Source organism: Arctopsyche grandis, chromosome 3 (genome assembly GCF_051622035.1).
Source record: "Arctopsyche grandis isolate Sample6627 chromosome 3, ASM5162203v2, whole genome shotgun sequence".
NCBI classification, from domain to species: domain Eukaryota; kingdom Metazoa; phylum Arthropoda; class Insecta; order Trichoptera; family Hydropsychidae; genus Arctopsyche; species Arctopsyche grandis.
The window spans coordinates 12,431,224-12,447,621 of NC_135357.1; the positions used below are offsets into that span (position 1 = coordinate 12,431,224).

Below are 16,398 nucleotides of genomic sequence, written 5' to 3' on the forward strand. Positions count from 1 at the left end.
CAGAAGTAAAGTAGTTAGCGATGCCATTTTTGGTTGTAAGCTTCGAGTGAAGTCTCATTATAAAAGGAGCGTTGCTTCTTCTCCATATCGAAATTCAAAACTCAATTCAAAATGCAATGTATAATTTATGCACGTTTCGTAAGGGCGTTTTGCGCTGAATTTTTGTTGCTCATTTTGTATTTGATTCGTCGCCTGCATTGCAAATGATGTTTTTTTATTTAACATTCGATTATGTGTCGTTATTTTTAGCTAAATCGCAATTTTTTTTTCGTCGTTTCCACGGCAGATTTTACATCGGACTATTATATGTAGTACCTTTTGGATTAAATCGAAAGTTTTAATTTGTTATAAATGTGAACAACTTTTTTAACTGTTAGTTACCATTAAAATTTTCATCATTCCCTGGACTTCGCGGTGATATCGTGTCTAATTGGAAACATTGTCATAGCACTTAAAACTTTTCAGTTGTAATGGCTTTGCGTCGGAATATTATCGTTCGGTTGCAATCACTTATTGAGAATAAAAACCAGTTTCGTTTTTGATAAAATTAAGATTTTTTACGATGGACTAAAAGCTCCATTAAACATTTTTAAGTTTTATAGAGTTTCATAATTGAAAACTTATTGCTCTTTACTCCCTCATTCTTGTATTATGTTAAAAATGGTCGTAATGATATTTGGCTCTTTCTTAAGGGGGTATTCTAGTTTAGAGGCATGAATTTTAGGTATTTTTTCAGGTGCAATAAAAAAAAACAAAAAATATTTTTAGGAGCCATTATTTTACCAAATATTTATTACTGTTTGAAGAATACATAGAAAAAAAATCAAAGGAAAAAAGTTACAGGCTGATGAAGTGAGGGGTCTCAAAAAAAATGGTGCGCCCTGGTTGACACGATTCCAACCCTCCTAGTAATCCAAAATCAAAAAAGCAAATTAATTCTTAATCCAAATAAATGCTGCTATGGCATGAACTACGGAAAAGTAAAAAAAAAATTTTTCGCAAAATAGCGGCTGTCTAATAAAAAGTGTTTTTTTAACGAGTTTTTTTGACTTCCGAATTTTTTAAAAATAGTAATAATTGGAATTTTGTCATAGTTCTAGTTCATGAGATAAAGGAATGTATAGAAAAGGCTCACACCAATTTTCAAGTAAATTGGTCCAGTAGAACTTGAGATATCATGTCAACCGTTTCGAAAAAAGTAGTTTCGAGAAAAACGCGTTTAAAGTTTCGGTTAAAATTACGCGCCGGTCAGATGCCACGTCACTAAAGCAGCTATATCTCCGAAAATAATTTGGATTTTGAAAAATTCTCTTAATATGAAAGAAAAAAAATCGATTTTTTCAAATTTCTAGACTAGAATACCCCCTTAAGAACCTGCTTTAAATAAGGCTATTTATTAGCATTTATAATTTAAGATGATTCAAGTTCTTTGGTATTATTACACACAGTGCCTGTTCTTGTATACACAGTAACACTGGTTTATTCATCTCAGCAATGCAATGGTTGTAGTAGAGCGTGACTTGTATGCTTCATATTAATTAATCATCTTGTTTTTCATACAAATTTGTTTCGTGCATTCACTTTGGTTAATTTTTATTTATAAATTTCTAACGCTTCAAGTAACTTTATACTGCTCTAGTATCTCTGGATTATATCATTCTTGTAATAGCCGAAGGAAAAAATCGTATCATATTTTTTAGCTTGCAAAAAATTGGCCTTGGTGCCGTCAGACATTTTTTACGTCGTGCGGGTTTGATCCGTCTCATTTGTTTTGCAATGGCAGAGAAGTGCTTCTCATCTACATAAATATGTATGTATGTATGTATATTGAAACTATTTTTATTTTTTAAACACAATAGTGTCGGAACCAAGACCAACTTGTATGCACTGCTTGAATTTATTAAGCCTGATATTATCACATTCCGTTCGGTCGATGAAGTTGATACTCTTTTAATAGCATTGTTTACGTTACACATAATTTATGATTGTTCTTTTGAATTATTGCTATCGCCAATTGTTTATTTTACTTTACAAATAAAATCTATGTTTATTTCTGTATCACTATGTAACTATCAGTGGCGTGCCGTGACTTTCAAAACAGGAGACTAGATATGGACAATTTTTTTTTCATTCAATTAATCTTGTGAATGATTTATCGAACAAGATGCAACATTCCAAGACCTCGTTATTTGTTTCCGCACTCTCTGCACTGATTGGTTCTAAGGGAATCCTTTTGCGAGCCGAGTCCCTTGCCATATTTGTACTAAAAAATTCCGTGCAAGCGAACGACGCGCCGGACCATACCATAACAATCCGCTACCACACCAACTACCTTAACCCATTTGAACCCACGCGGTCAGTTATGAACTTACACGATGTATGCCAGCGCGGTCATTCACGGCATTTTACAATTTTGCGTCGTAAAATAAAGGGATCACTCAGGCCGGCCGTAAAACCTTTCGTTACGCTTGGTTAGATGTTGGTGATGAATTTTAAGAAAGTCACACGAAATTAAATCAGTTCCTTTTGGAGTTTTGAGGGAATAACATCGAGCGTTTTTCGACTTGCAGATATGTCGAAGAGAAAACATACGTAAGTTTTTTATTTTTACATATTTTTTATTTATCTTTATGTTTCTAATACAGTAGGACTTATTGTATAATATGCATAAGAGAAATTGCGTTTATATATCTCATATTCCTGAAAAAAAAATCAAAAGTCGATGGAGTCGTATATGACTCCTTGGGATAATGACACATATTTTTTCCAGAGAATGCAATTTTACTACTGCAGAGATACGGGAAGAAATTGATAATTGGGACGAGTCTCAACTTCCGGATTCCACATACATACATATTACCACCCCTGGAAACTGATATTCGGTTAAAGAAAAAAGTAGGGTGGAAATCAATCAACCATTTAGTATAAATATGTATAATAAATATATGGGTGGGGTTGATCAAATGGATAACCATATTTCTAACTATAACATAAGTATTAGAGGGAAAAAATGGTACATGCCTATTCTGTTTTGGAACATCGATGTAGCTGTGAATAACGCTTGGATTCTAAGCAAAAGTTTTGGTTGTAAATTTGATAAATTAGGATTTATCAGACAGGTAACAGAGACGTTGTGCAAGTGTTATGGTCAAAAACGAAAACAATTGGTCCCATTCAGACCCGGCAAAGTTAATCAAAATCAAAAGGAAGTTGGAAGACATTTGATATTGGTCAAACAGAAAAGGAGAAATTGTGGACACTGTAAAAATAAAACGTTTTCCGCTTGTGATAACTGTGAAATTCCATTGCATGACAAATGTTTTGTACCGTATCATAATAATTAATTATTTTGTCTTCATGTATTTTGTTTTTACGACTTTTGAACCCAAAATCTCGTTTATGACATTTCTTCTTTTAAAAGGGTGCACCCTTTTTTTTGTTGACGATGTGTATATGTCACAATATATGTACCTACGTGTGTTATGTTATGCGATTTGAAAATATCATTTTATCGAAGAGATGCGTGTTTGTTATTTTTAAAATTAATTTTATAAATTTCTTAACAATAAAATTACAAATAACCAGTGAGAAAGTATTATAACTGATTATGTGACTCCATTGTGATTTTTGTTTTATTTTAAAAAACATGTTTCATTAGCCCCATAGGTCGTTCACGACACCACCTTGAAAAAAATTAAAAATGTTGAAAAATCAATTAATTATCCATCCCTATCCTATAAAAAATATTTCCCATGAAATAACTCAAAGATTTTGGAAAATAAACGAAAAAATAGTCCTGGGCACATGGGACATGTGTTTTCACGCGAGCTCTGGGTTCAAATGGGTTAAGTAGGGCCGATTCCGGCTTATGAACTTCGCTAAGTGAACAATATTAATATGGACAATAATTTGAATTCATTGTAATTGAATTGTTGATCTTTTTATTAAATTTTAGGGGACCAGCCTAGTTCCTCTAGTCCAATAACGGCACGCCACTGGCAACTATTTACTATTTTACTATACAATGTATCATATCAGCTAACTTCGGGCTACTACTAGCCTCCATTGTAACGAATTTGCATTATTTAAATATTGTAATTTTTATGTTAGCTATCGTGATGTGATGATTAATTAGGATAACTATGGAAATTCTCGTATGTACATATTTATTTACAGACTATTGAATCATCAGCACTGCCTATATTTTTTTAATATTAGCATATTCTTGCACATTCGCGTGGGTTTAAAGATGAACAGGGTCGTAAGGGACACCTTGGAGGAGTATTCAATCGTTATTAGTCTGTCAACTTTTGTAAGTAAGAAATTCAAATTTATTGTTCACGAATCTTTTCGCTTTGATTGCGTATGCATCACAATGTTTGTGTAATTTGAATTGTAAATTGATTCGTTATCCCGTGGTATTAATAATTTATTCATAACCTATTGCATGGAATTTTTGTGCATACGTATTCACCAAATAATGTGGCACTTCTTTGACATTTGCACTTTTTTAATTGCAATAACAATAACGTCGACGCCTTGAACGTTCCTTTATCTGAACATGTCTTAATTGCTTTTATCTCGTTTATTTCACGGAAATTTGAATATTAAATTACGTGTACTGAAAGGCCTATTATGAACGACCTAGCAGGAAGTGAAGTAATAGCTTCACATATTTTTCATTGGATCTTGGCCTTTTAACCTTGACTGCCATTGTTATTTATTTTTGTCATTTTTCAACTTTGTTTCGAGCTGATTTTGCATAAGAATCAAGCGTGGCTGATAACGTAGTTGTGAATATAAAAACAAATACAATACCATTTGAGATCGTTTGATTATTTTCATAGATTTTATGCGGTTTGATGTGTTTATTTCCCGTTGTGTAAATATTTCGATAACGATTTCATAATATAATAAATATTACAGCCGATGTTCTCGGAAATTTCTTCGAATTCTTGGATACATCGTTGTATTTCGTGCATGAAAAAATGTACATTAGAACATATCCTAGTATTTTTTCCCCTGCGGTGTTTTGGTGAATCACGTTTTGGTTGTCCTTCACGTGTCTTGACTCACCGCACCGGTCTGTTTACTGTTTTTTTGAGTTCTCAGTATTTGATAGTTCCTATATAATATTTTATTTTACAAAATTTACTGTTTATCGTATATTTTGAATACCTTGTTTAAATTATTTTCGATCATTCAAGGCTATACAATTAAACTAAAAGACAAATAGTTCACGAGTAGTAAAATAACTTAATTTATTTTTAAGTGTACATACGTACATATGTATGTACATACATATATGCAAAAAAAGTTGCACGAGTATAAAATGTGCGCAAGCATTATTTTTGTTTGTTGGAGCATGACTCGTGTAGTAACCCACTTTACTGCCACAGTTGTATCTCCTGCTTCGTCGTTAGTTTCGGATTTTCGACAATGTTCCATTGTATTTTCAAATGCAAGGTCAATTCGTGTTTAGAGCAGGCACGTAAGTACATTATTCGATTCGAGTACCATTGTATGTATGTAGAAAAAAAATACAAAAAAACCACTAACTTGGTTTGTGTTTTTGGATCGACAATAAGTAAGTACCTTGAATTTACTTACTACGAATGCAACAGACTAGAACTGTGTTCGGCTGTCGGTTTACCTGTCATAGTGTGTCACAAGAGTGAAGGTCGGTCAAAGCGTTGATGTTTTGAAAAATGGTTATATGTCAAGTGAATCCAAACATGTGTTACTAAATGGCGTCAATTAAACGTACGTTTTTCTAATGTGACTTGACTCATCGGTCATAAGATGGGTTTATGGGTTTGTTATTGTGAATTTTTTACGCGTTAGAATTCTAGTACAGATCAGCATATTTCATTATATTCATTGTTAAGGTCTTATTCTTAGGTTTGTGGTGCATAAGTGAAATGTTTATGTAGTAAACATTTGCCGTGCTGTTAAAGGGAGAGAATACGGTGTAATCAAAATATGTCACCCGCATACAAACACCGTAACTACCATCGGGTGTGGGGAGTCTGTTACATGCCGAAGAACATCTGAACACACACATGTACTTCATCTCTAAAAATAAACAGTCGCATTTGTTGTTGTTGTGTGGTTTGGTCTCAGGACTCGTTCTATTGCTTATCTCTTATACTGGTTGACCTTGACAATGAACAAGAATTTTAATGGCAGTGGTTCTATTTAGACGTCCCACTCCAGCTTGCATTATCACAAGTCAATTTTGCAGCTTCCTATTCATCATTTCCGCTAATGGTGAGAAATTAGTATTTTATTACGTCGCGCTCTATAGTGATGTACTGTAGTGATGCTAAGCTGGACGAGTTCTTTGTTTTTGTTTTGTACTTTTTATTTTTCTGCTAGATATATATCCATTCTTTTATCGCCTTTGGAAACTGATCCGTCTCGGAAAAGTTTGATTGCCACTACTTGTCTTCCATAATTTATATCGGCAATAAAAGTAAAAATGATAACCTTAAAATTTTGCCAGCTCTCGTTTATCTTGTCACCTCTCTCCACGTCTGATAAATTCGTATGATAAATGCATTTCCCTTTAGTGTCAAACGGAAAACTCGTTGCCCTTTGTTTTTCTCGCGCAGTCGAAAGAAGAAAAACTTTTCTCAGTTTTTCCGTGACCATAATTTATGCCCGGAGGTCCCCCGTAGATGATTTATGGCGAGTCAAAGTGGATACAGCGCGGGATAACACGGACGAATTTCACTCGATATTTGAGAAAAAATTTCAATGATGTTATATTTTCTCGTATCAAAATATAGTACTGGTCTTTGTTGTTATAAGGCGTGGCTCAAATAAGTAAGATCATCAGATGTAGAAATATTAAGTAAAATCATCAGATGTAGAAATATTCTCAATTAAGTTGTCAAAAGTGACTGCGATGCTGCGAGTATGTCGACGCCTATCTGTGTCTATAAAAAAACTGCTTTGAGATAGATTGTACATAATTGCCGAACTTTTATATTATATTAGTCGTTAGTGCAAATTCGGTTTGTAACTTTTGTCAACATAGGAAAAGTTTATTTTGTTTTCATTCATAGATTTAGTAAATGTAATATACCTTTGACGCCATTTTTGTCAAACACGGCCGTCAATGTCTATAAAGTTTTCCCGGATTCGCTGTTTTTCCACTTGTACGTGGGTCGCCTTTGTCACCGTTCAGAATCTGGTGACTGGAAAATAAATCAGACTATTTTCCGACTGAGTAAAGGAAAATGTATGCAAAGGACTGAAGTACAATGGTCCTCAGGGGGAACGAAACGCGATGAAAACGTGTGACTGACATATTTCTGATAAACAACTTCGAATCCACCCACCCCTTAATATATTACACACTAAGAAATAAATCTATACCTGTCATATTTTCGGCTTATTCGACATGAAGATTTATCACTAGGGATACATTTGTAATAAGCGATTAAGTATCGAAATTGATCGTGAGAATAAATTGTATTGTTTGTTTGTTTCAGGGCCGGATCTGGAGCTAATGGCATATTTTCACGACGACTGGACTTCTCTACGTTCAACTTGCTACCGAAACACAAACTCAACTCGTATCACATAAAGGTAAGAGAGAGCACTTTAGTTAATTTTCAGAGTGTATTGCACCTCTTTGATTTATTTCACATAATCAGTTAATTTAGCTTAGTACCTTTTCGGAAAACATGCGCATTGATTTTCATCGTGTTTGCTGTTCGAAGTACAAATATAGGGGGTGTGCTCGGCTATTAGTCTTCTTTCGCGCGCGAAAAGAGGTGATATTTCACCATATTTTAATATTTCATGTGAAACTGAGTGAACATCCAACACGTCATAAATCACGTTCGTAACAAATAAGGCTTTTTTTCTCTTTCTACATAGTAGGTATTATTTTAATACGCGCTCCACCGTGTATTAGTCGAACAGACGAAATCTTGCACTGTGAACGAAAATCTCCCATACTCTTCACCATAACGTGTGATGAACGACGATCGTAATTTTCACGATATAATCGCATATAATGAATGTACGTAATGTATATATTATGTTTATTTTTATCCAGCAAAGCGACATTTCTACTTTATCACGTTTATACGTACGACTACTGTCATAAATTGTGTTTCGGATGTGGTTTGTTTGTTCGTTTTAGGTTCTCTCGACTCTATATAGTGTGTTAAATGAATGGTATTTTACTAAGCCGCTGAAAGCTTGAAGCATTCGTATATGTATATTATACATATTTCTGTTTTCAATTAAATTTTTTGCTGTATGATGATAATTTAATTTTTGTATGCAAATTGAACCGTTGGATTGTAATACAAAGTTTTATAACAATGAACCACACCCGTTCACATTCATTAGATATTTTATAAGGAAACATAATTTATATCCTTTATATAGTTTGCTATTGATCTATTCAGATATTATGAATATATTATTGATGACTGCTTTGTTCGCAATGTATGCAGCATAACTTTATCGTAATAGGCAATGTAAGGAGTTGTGATTTACAAGTGTTTTCTGCAGTTCAGTATATTATGTATATGATTAATAATACTCGGATCATTTTATTAATAGACAGTAGCTTAATGATAACCTGATACGAGTATACGTATTCTTTAACCACCATTCATTCGAGTGGTTTATTCTCGTCGCGATCGAAACCTTCTAATACACTAACGTCGGGATAAATTATTAACGATTCTGGTTCTCGTCGAAGCGTACATACAAGCTTAACGATAAGACATTCGACGAGCGATTCAATGTCGCGGCTTAAGGGATGATCTTACCCGCCAGCATCCACCCCTTCTTAACCCATACCGCTCTTCGCCGTCGCGACGCTTTCCTTTCCTTTTCATCTCTTTCCCGGCGCGTGCGATTTTCCCCATACATTCGATCCACGTGCCAGGGACGCTTTCAATTCCCGACGACGTCCCGGGATTTGCAGGTATTTTTTTACCCTGTCTACTATCGGCGCCGTTTCCCAAATCTTCAGTTATTTGTTTCACTGCACGGCGATACAGCGAACGTCGCTAGACTGTGAACAAATAATGCTTCAGTATCTGTTTAGGATTGATCCAATTTTTAACTTTTTTACATCATTTATTATATAGGTGAGTAACTTCAAGGACGACACATTATAATATTTTAGTAAGTTTTGAGGATATTTGAACGTATTTTGTTAGTCTAAAGAAAGATTTCGCAAAGAATTTAGGACAACGAATTATTTAAAAAAAATTCCATTACAAATTTTAGGTAAATTTAATCCAAACTTTTGTTCAATAGTTATTGTATGCATGGTAGCATTTCATTAAATGTTTAGGAGTAGTCAATTATTAATACAGTCGCGCTCACATAAACTGAAAGACTTTACGGTTTTACGGTTTTTGGGCAGTAAAAATATTATTTCTTTATGTGTTGGGTTTCTAATGATCACATATTTTAAATAAGATTGTTTTTTAGGTGTAGAAATCAAAATGGAACACAAACAAATTAGTATGAAACAGCATACTTAATTATCATTTAAGAAAAAAAACGTTTGGTAAACTTTGGACTATTATTGTAGTTAATTTACGCTCAAATGGGATATTCTCCGCCAACTGGGTCAATATTACTGAAAACTAAAAACAAATCTGGAACCTTTCCTCGTAAGAAAGGGACTGGACTGAAAAAGTGTACATATGTATGTACATACATACATCTGAGAGTCATTATTTCTCAATAACCTTATTTTTATTTTACGTAGAGTTGCGCAAAACAGACGAGTAGAACAGTGTTGGAGAAGCCCTCATCCAGCAGTGGATAATGAATGGCTGTAGATGATGATGATGATATACAGTATAAACCATAAAGTGATCTTTTAAAAATGATCATTAAATGATCTTTTAAAAAAATCATTCTGGATAATTTGTGTTGGTTTTGTTTAATTAATCGAGTCGTTTATGAAATTCATAGTATAATAATATAATTTATCTTTCCGGCTGTAAAATTTGTAGTTCATTTCATATAATAATTTGCCACTAATGTTCTTTCCAGCTAATTATCTTTTAATTACAAACGTTTTTTAATACATATAAGTTATCATTCATGGATGAATAAGAGTGGCGTAAAACGTCAAATTGAATTGGTTTGAACAAAGTCATGGTTCATTTTTTTAACCAAATTTTCTTATGCGAATCTAATAAATACGACGTAGAAGAAATAAAGCTCCGATTTTATATGCATGCTGAAACTAATTCAGATGTAAATCTTAATTAATTAATGGTGAACGCAACGGACCGTGTGCACTTGCCATAATAACTTGCATATGTATTGTATGTGTGTGTATAATTTAAATCAAACTAGTTTTCTTCTCTAAACCTAGTTCTGTTAGCCTCGAGATACGACCAAATCGTGATAAATGATAACTAGAGTCGATGTTTCATCAGTCGGTCTACTTTGATCGTAATTATCCTGAATGTTTTTGTTAGTTTACGATACGGTAGGGTGCAAATGTTTAAGCATTCGGTTTACAGTTGATAGGTACAATTTTGATGTGGGTATCGATTTCGAGGACTTTATACCGTACGTGTTGACTCTTCTCAGGCAAGGGTATTCAATTACTCTCGTTTGTTCTTACGCCCCATAAGATTTATTATGTATGGTCGTATCCCTCTTGTTCGATCCCACTTCTTACCGAATACTCGTTGAACCTTTGAAATGATAGATCGCCTCCTTTTTCTTCATTCTTCTATCGCCATTCTTCGAATGGAACTTGTATCACTACCACTACCACTTCGACTCTCGATCAGTGTCCGTCCGATTCCTTTTGACATGCGATCTTTTACCGGACAAAGGAAAGTTCAAGGGAAAAGTTTTCCCTATTGGAAGATAGTCGCACTTTTCCAACTTTAAAGAATTTCACTTTGTTTTGCTCGGCGAATGTTCGAGAGATATCTCTTTACAATTGTGGGATTATTATTGCACGTTAGCTACATACATATATATGTAGGCATGTATGTACATTGTTCATCGATGATAATGCAACACGAGCACAACGTTCGATATGTCTAAAATTTAATCACATTATTGATGTAGTTTCCAAAACCACCATCATCATTATTTAGCTTTTGTCAAATAAAATATGTGAAGTGAAAAAAATATAATTTGTAAATTGCTATATTATTGGAATATGAAACGAAAACTTCCGGTACGATCTCTGATATGTTCAAAAGATTCATTCGATTTCCTTGATAGTTTCAAGTATTGATATACATAGCTGCTGGCAATATTTGTATTTTATTACATTCAAAATTGATTATATCCTGTTTGAATTTTTAGATCTTGTCTTATTTGTTAAAAAATTGCCTAATCTTTGTTTTTCTGTTTTCTCTACATATAAATTTACAACATTCTATTAAGTTAGCTTTCGTGTTTTTCAAAAGTGGAAGCCTTTAAATACCAGTCGTCCTTTATAATATGACGTCATTCTTTGTTTGCATTTTGATGGTGTGGAAAATAAGCCGAAGTTAAATATTTCCTGTAATTTTAATCCGCTTTTGATGCTACCTCTCTCCTTTCTTTCTAAGAGAGATTACGTACGGCTCAAAAGTAACATTAGTCAATTTCGAACGTTCCAGATTTATATTGAATACCTATCTGAAATGTCAATACGTATATTCATGCGGTTTCGTGATCTCAGATTTCGATCGTTGCATTTATGTATATGTGACCGCTTCAGAAGTCGTGACTTGGACGCAATTAAGCTGAGTTGTCTTGATTTCAGCTCGGGCAGTCATGGTGGAAGCCGGTAATAAACAAATCGAAATATGGATCATTCGATAGTGGATATATGTATATAAAATACGCGGTAGCCAGTTCGCCTCTGCGAAACCTCGCAATTACCGTAGGACTAACTCGATTATGGAACGCGAAAGTATTGTTTGTAATCGATGCTCTCGGAACAGACAGACGCGCGCGGTTAATAGTTCGAGTAGTCTATATCTAGATTTTTCGAAAGGAGGTTTATAACTGTCAGTGAGCAAGTTTACCGTGCACCCGACAAACTAGAGTTTCTCTTCCTGTCTGCATCTCAAGTCTTGTCTCGTCTCGTCTGGTCCCGTCTGGTCCTCTCCTCCCCTGTGTGGATTTTTATACTCACGTCCATCTGTCCATCCGGTGAACTCTTATCGATAATAAAATGACACGGGCAGAGCTTGTCAGCAATCGCCGATGTTATGTTATGGTCATGCACTGGACTCCGATATCATTTGTCTGGAAATAATTCACAATGGAACATTTCAGTTTCCATTGTACGAAGACACCCCGATTTTAATAAGTATTTATACAATGTACCACCGAAGTACACTGTATAAATACTTAGAGTTATTTTCAAATAACTATAAGTATTTATGTTTGAACGCCATGTACATACTTTTGGTAGGTATACAAATAATACAATTAACTATTTTTATTCATATAAATTCTCAGCAGTTCTGAAGATTAAATATAAGATATATGTGAGGAATCCGATACCAAATTATTGATTTTGTTCGTAAAGTCAAAGCAGCTTTTCACGTCTGTACTGTGTTTGAATGTTGCAGAATTTGAACCGAACTAAACATTCTCGTGGTCAAAGCTATGTACGCTCAAGCTTACATAAAATTTATTGTGAAAATAAAAAAAATTACAGATTTGCTGTTTTACAAAGATTCATTTATTTCATAGTTATCACCATTTGCTTTATAAACGTCATTATTTTGTATATGCAATCATTTAACGAAGATTTATTACTTTTTCTCGTGACGCAACAAAATAATTAACAGAGCAGAGACTATTCAATATTTACTAAGTTTGACCCACTGAATTCAATTATGATAATGATTTTTGTTGCTTCCGTCTCATTCGTGAGATATGAGCGTTTAAAAAAATGCGCAATTTTACAGATTTTTGGCTTTGGCATCGTTTGACTCAAAATCTAGTATTGATTTGCCAAAAGTGAGTATTGAAATCAATAGTCGAATGTTTTTCTATTGATTGTGGTTTTTTATGGCTTGAAAATACTTATAATTAATATCTAGCGAATTTTAAAAATCAAAAATATATATTTTTTAGACTTTATTCTCGAGCTATCTTGCATTTATTAGGCCAGTTTTATATTTCACTACGTTTACAAAAAATGTTTTTCAATGAAGCATTTTTATATATTATCTAAACGTACTAATTCGAGCAGTAAATGATTTACCTATTTAATTTTGTAATTCATTTTTTTAAACGTTCATATCTCGTAAACAAAAAGACACCAACAAAATTCAATTATTTTTTTCGGTGGGTAAATTTTTGTTGTTGCTCAGTGTATCTATCCTCCTCGCTTATATGTAGTTCAACGTTAAAATGTTGACATTGCATTTGTATGAAATTTTACTCATCTATCTTACATACATACATACATATATGCACTTCTTTAAAACATTTATGTATTTCTTAGTATTATTTATTTGAATAAGGCGATATGCGCTTTGTATTATGTTCATCATATTTAAATTAAAACGAAAAAATAAACTTAAGTGGGGGGGGGGGAGTATTTATTTATTTAAAATTTCGCCATAGTGACATTACAGATTAGCTTGAAGTCGTCACTATGGCTACACAAAAAGAAAAAATATACAATAAGATGAAAAAAAATAACCATAATTAAAATCAAATAAGGATAAATGTAAAACAAATATAAAAAATATATAAAAATTCAACATGCTACGATCCCAAACTAAACAATCTCTCAACCAAATCAGTATATTTTAGATTAAACAAATCCAAACCAATAGAAATCCGGTTGAGGAGCTTGATGTATGTATGTATGTATGTATGTACATGCAATGTAGATGCAGCATCTCTCGCTCCCCTTTTGTATACGAGCCTGCATGCACTCTGCAAGATCTTCGCGATTCAGTCTGTTCTTCCGGTTATACGAGATTCGGCCCATTACATTTTATATGTGTCGGCGAATTTTGCACATCGTAACGACCCAACGACCGAATCTCTGAACAATCCGGTGGTGAGGTGAGGTGGGTTTGGTGCAGCGGGTCGACCTCTCCCAGTGTTGCGACTGGGCCGACGAGTATTACCGGTTTGGTAACACCGGACGCCTGGTTCGACTCCCCGTTAAGGCCCCCTGACTGACATAATATAAAAAAAAAATTATCGTCTATCTGACCACTATTATTACTCTCTTATTCCTCTCGAAGATGCAAGTTTCAGCCGTGCAATTCCCGTTGGTTCAACCTTCGCATTCTGCGCACTCGCTAGAATCAACCATAGACGAGATTTACTACAGAGTACATAACAGTTTTTAATCGAACTACTTACTAAGTCACTGTGTCTACGTTTTAATTAATGGTCTCAATTATGCTATGATATAAATTTTGTTTTTGCATACATACGTATCGTTTTAACTTCTAGAAAAATTCGAACGGCGTTGAAATTTTCAGTGTACGAGTTGGATTGGTAATAAGATTTTTTTCGTTCTTTTGCTCTTTGACTTCGAGGATATGTAATATGTACATTTAACAAGGCACGGCAGAAGAAAAATCTGTCTATAAATTAGAAATCATTGGAATGTCATTTGAATACATAAATAAGATTAATATCTAGCTGAAACGAGTCGATAGTATCGACTCGATACACTACAATGAAATTTATCATTCATATCTATTCGATTGAACTTATTTTTTGCACTGTATGAGTCGTATTATTTATAGTGACACTAATTGTTTTATTGTACATACATTATTCATTAAATCTTATTTATATTTATATTAAAACTAGTTTCGGTATTTATTTGATTTGAATGCAATTTGTCGTTAAAATTATATTCGATTTCGATTGGGTGTGATAAAGTAAAATTGTTCATTTATAATTTGTTTTTATAAAATAATGAAATAAGCATAAAAAAACCGAATACATACAAAAGTTATTATAACATACAGGAATTATTACTTAATGCATTTATTAATGTGGTAGATGTTTGAATCGAATGAAATGTCAAAAGTGAACAATATTTTCTCGAAGCAACAGATTTATTATGTAGTTGGTACGATTGTAAGTCATTCCGTATTTTAAATACACATAAATTTCATCTTTGTGATATATAATTTTAATCGTGAAACGAGTTTCGATATTTTTTCTCGATCCGATGGAAACTCTTCTTCGTGCGTTCGTGTTCTATATTCGAACCGGCTCGGCTTATTCATGCATCATACGCACATAATTCGTAATTCGTAGGCGGTGCACAATATTGTAATCGTGATGCATATAAAAAGAATAATTGTATGCACCATTATATGCACTTCAGTCATTGTGCTCTCTCGAGTTTCGTAACTGCGAGAGACGACTTTGCACTTACGAAACGTATTTTTTTTTCGTCACGTCCATATGGAAAGATTTTGTGCGCTATGTGCGTTTACAGTTTAATCGTTTATATTGCGTATGTATGCACAGGGGGACTCGATAGTATCGCACACACGGCTATTGTCGAACAATGTGCCGGGTTCGGTCCAGTGAGCCGCCGGAATTTTCCACATACTTGATACCGTCGGCAGAGCGAAAAATATCAAAGGACTTTGTTATATTATGTGACTTTTTATACTGCTAACACGTTTTATTACGATTTTTTTTAAATTTCAAAACGCCATTCAAGATCTACGTGACCGAATAAACGGAATATAAAAACCGACTCGGAAATTTATATATTTATTTTGATATAATTTCCATTGTCTCATTTTCTTTTGACATTATCTTTGTATAAAATATTATCGAAAATGTTATAAACTTAATGAATATCAAATACAGCGACCGTTATATACATATTTATGTACGCACTTTCGCATTATTATTAGTTCACCCTAATGTTATTTTCTGTTTGCTCTAGGTCAGTTTATGCGAAATAAATTACTCTGGTGACATTTTTTATTGGCTTAAGTGTAATAATTTTTCTCGAACCCCTTTCCACTTTCTCTATATAAATGTGTATTGCCTTTTACATTGTGAAAATGTATTTTTGTTTAGAGTTTACTAACTTGTATACAATCGCTTTGAAAGCTTTTTTTTATAGTCTATCAATTATTCATGAGTTTATCGTTTGCATTACAATTTTATAATCAATATGGTTATACACGTAGTTTTTATTATAAGTATATTAAATTCAAAAAGATTATCGGTTTGCAAACCTTTTAGAAGATTTATATTTTGGTTTTTTATGTACATACGTACATTAAAGAAAACGAAATAGTAACTGATTTTTCATGCCAATTGTAAATAGTGAAATTTTTTTTTATTTAATTTAAAAATGATTAAATTAACTATTATTAATATTAGAGTATTAACTATAATATTAATATATAACTAACTATTAAT

The 16,398-nt window shown here is 33.3% G+C and overlaps 1 protein-coding gene across 1 annotated transcript in view; it reads left to right on the forward strand.

Annotated features, from left to right (window-relative positions):
• heca (hdc homolog, cell cycle regulator) overlaps window positions 1-16,398 on the forward strand; it is a 120,111-nt gene that overhangs the window by 36,729 nt on the left and 66,984 nt on the right. Inside the window, exon 2 of the mRNA XM_077446591.1 lies at window positions 7,500-7,596. Coding sequence (XP_077302717.1) covers window positions 7,500-7,596 — 97 coding nt within the window. The remainder of the gene's footprint in view (window positions 1-7,499; window positions 7,597-16,398) is intronic.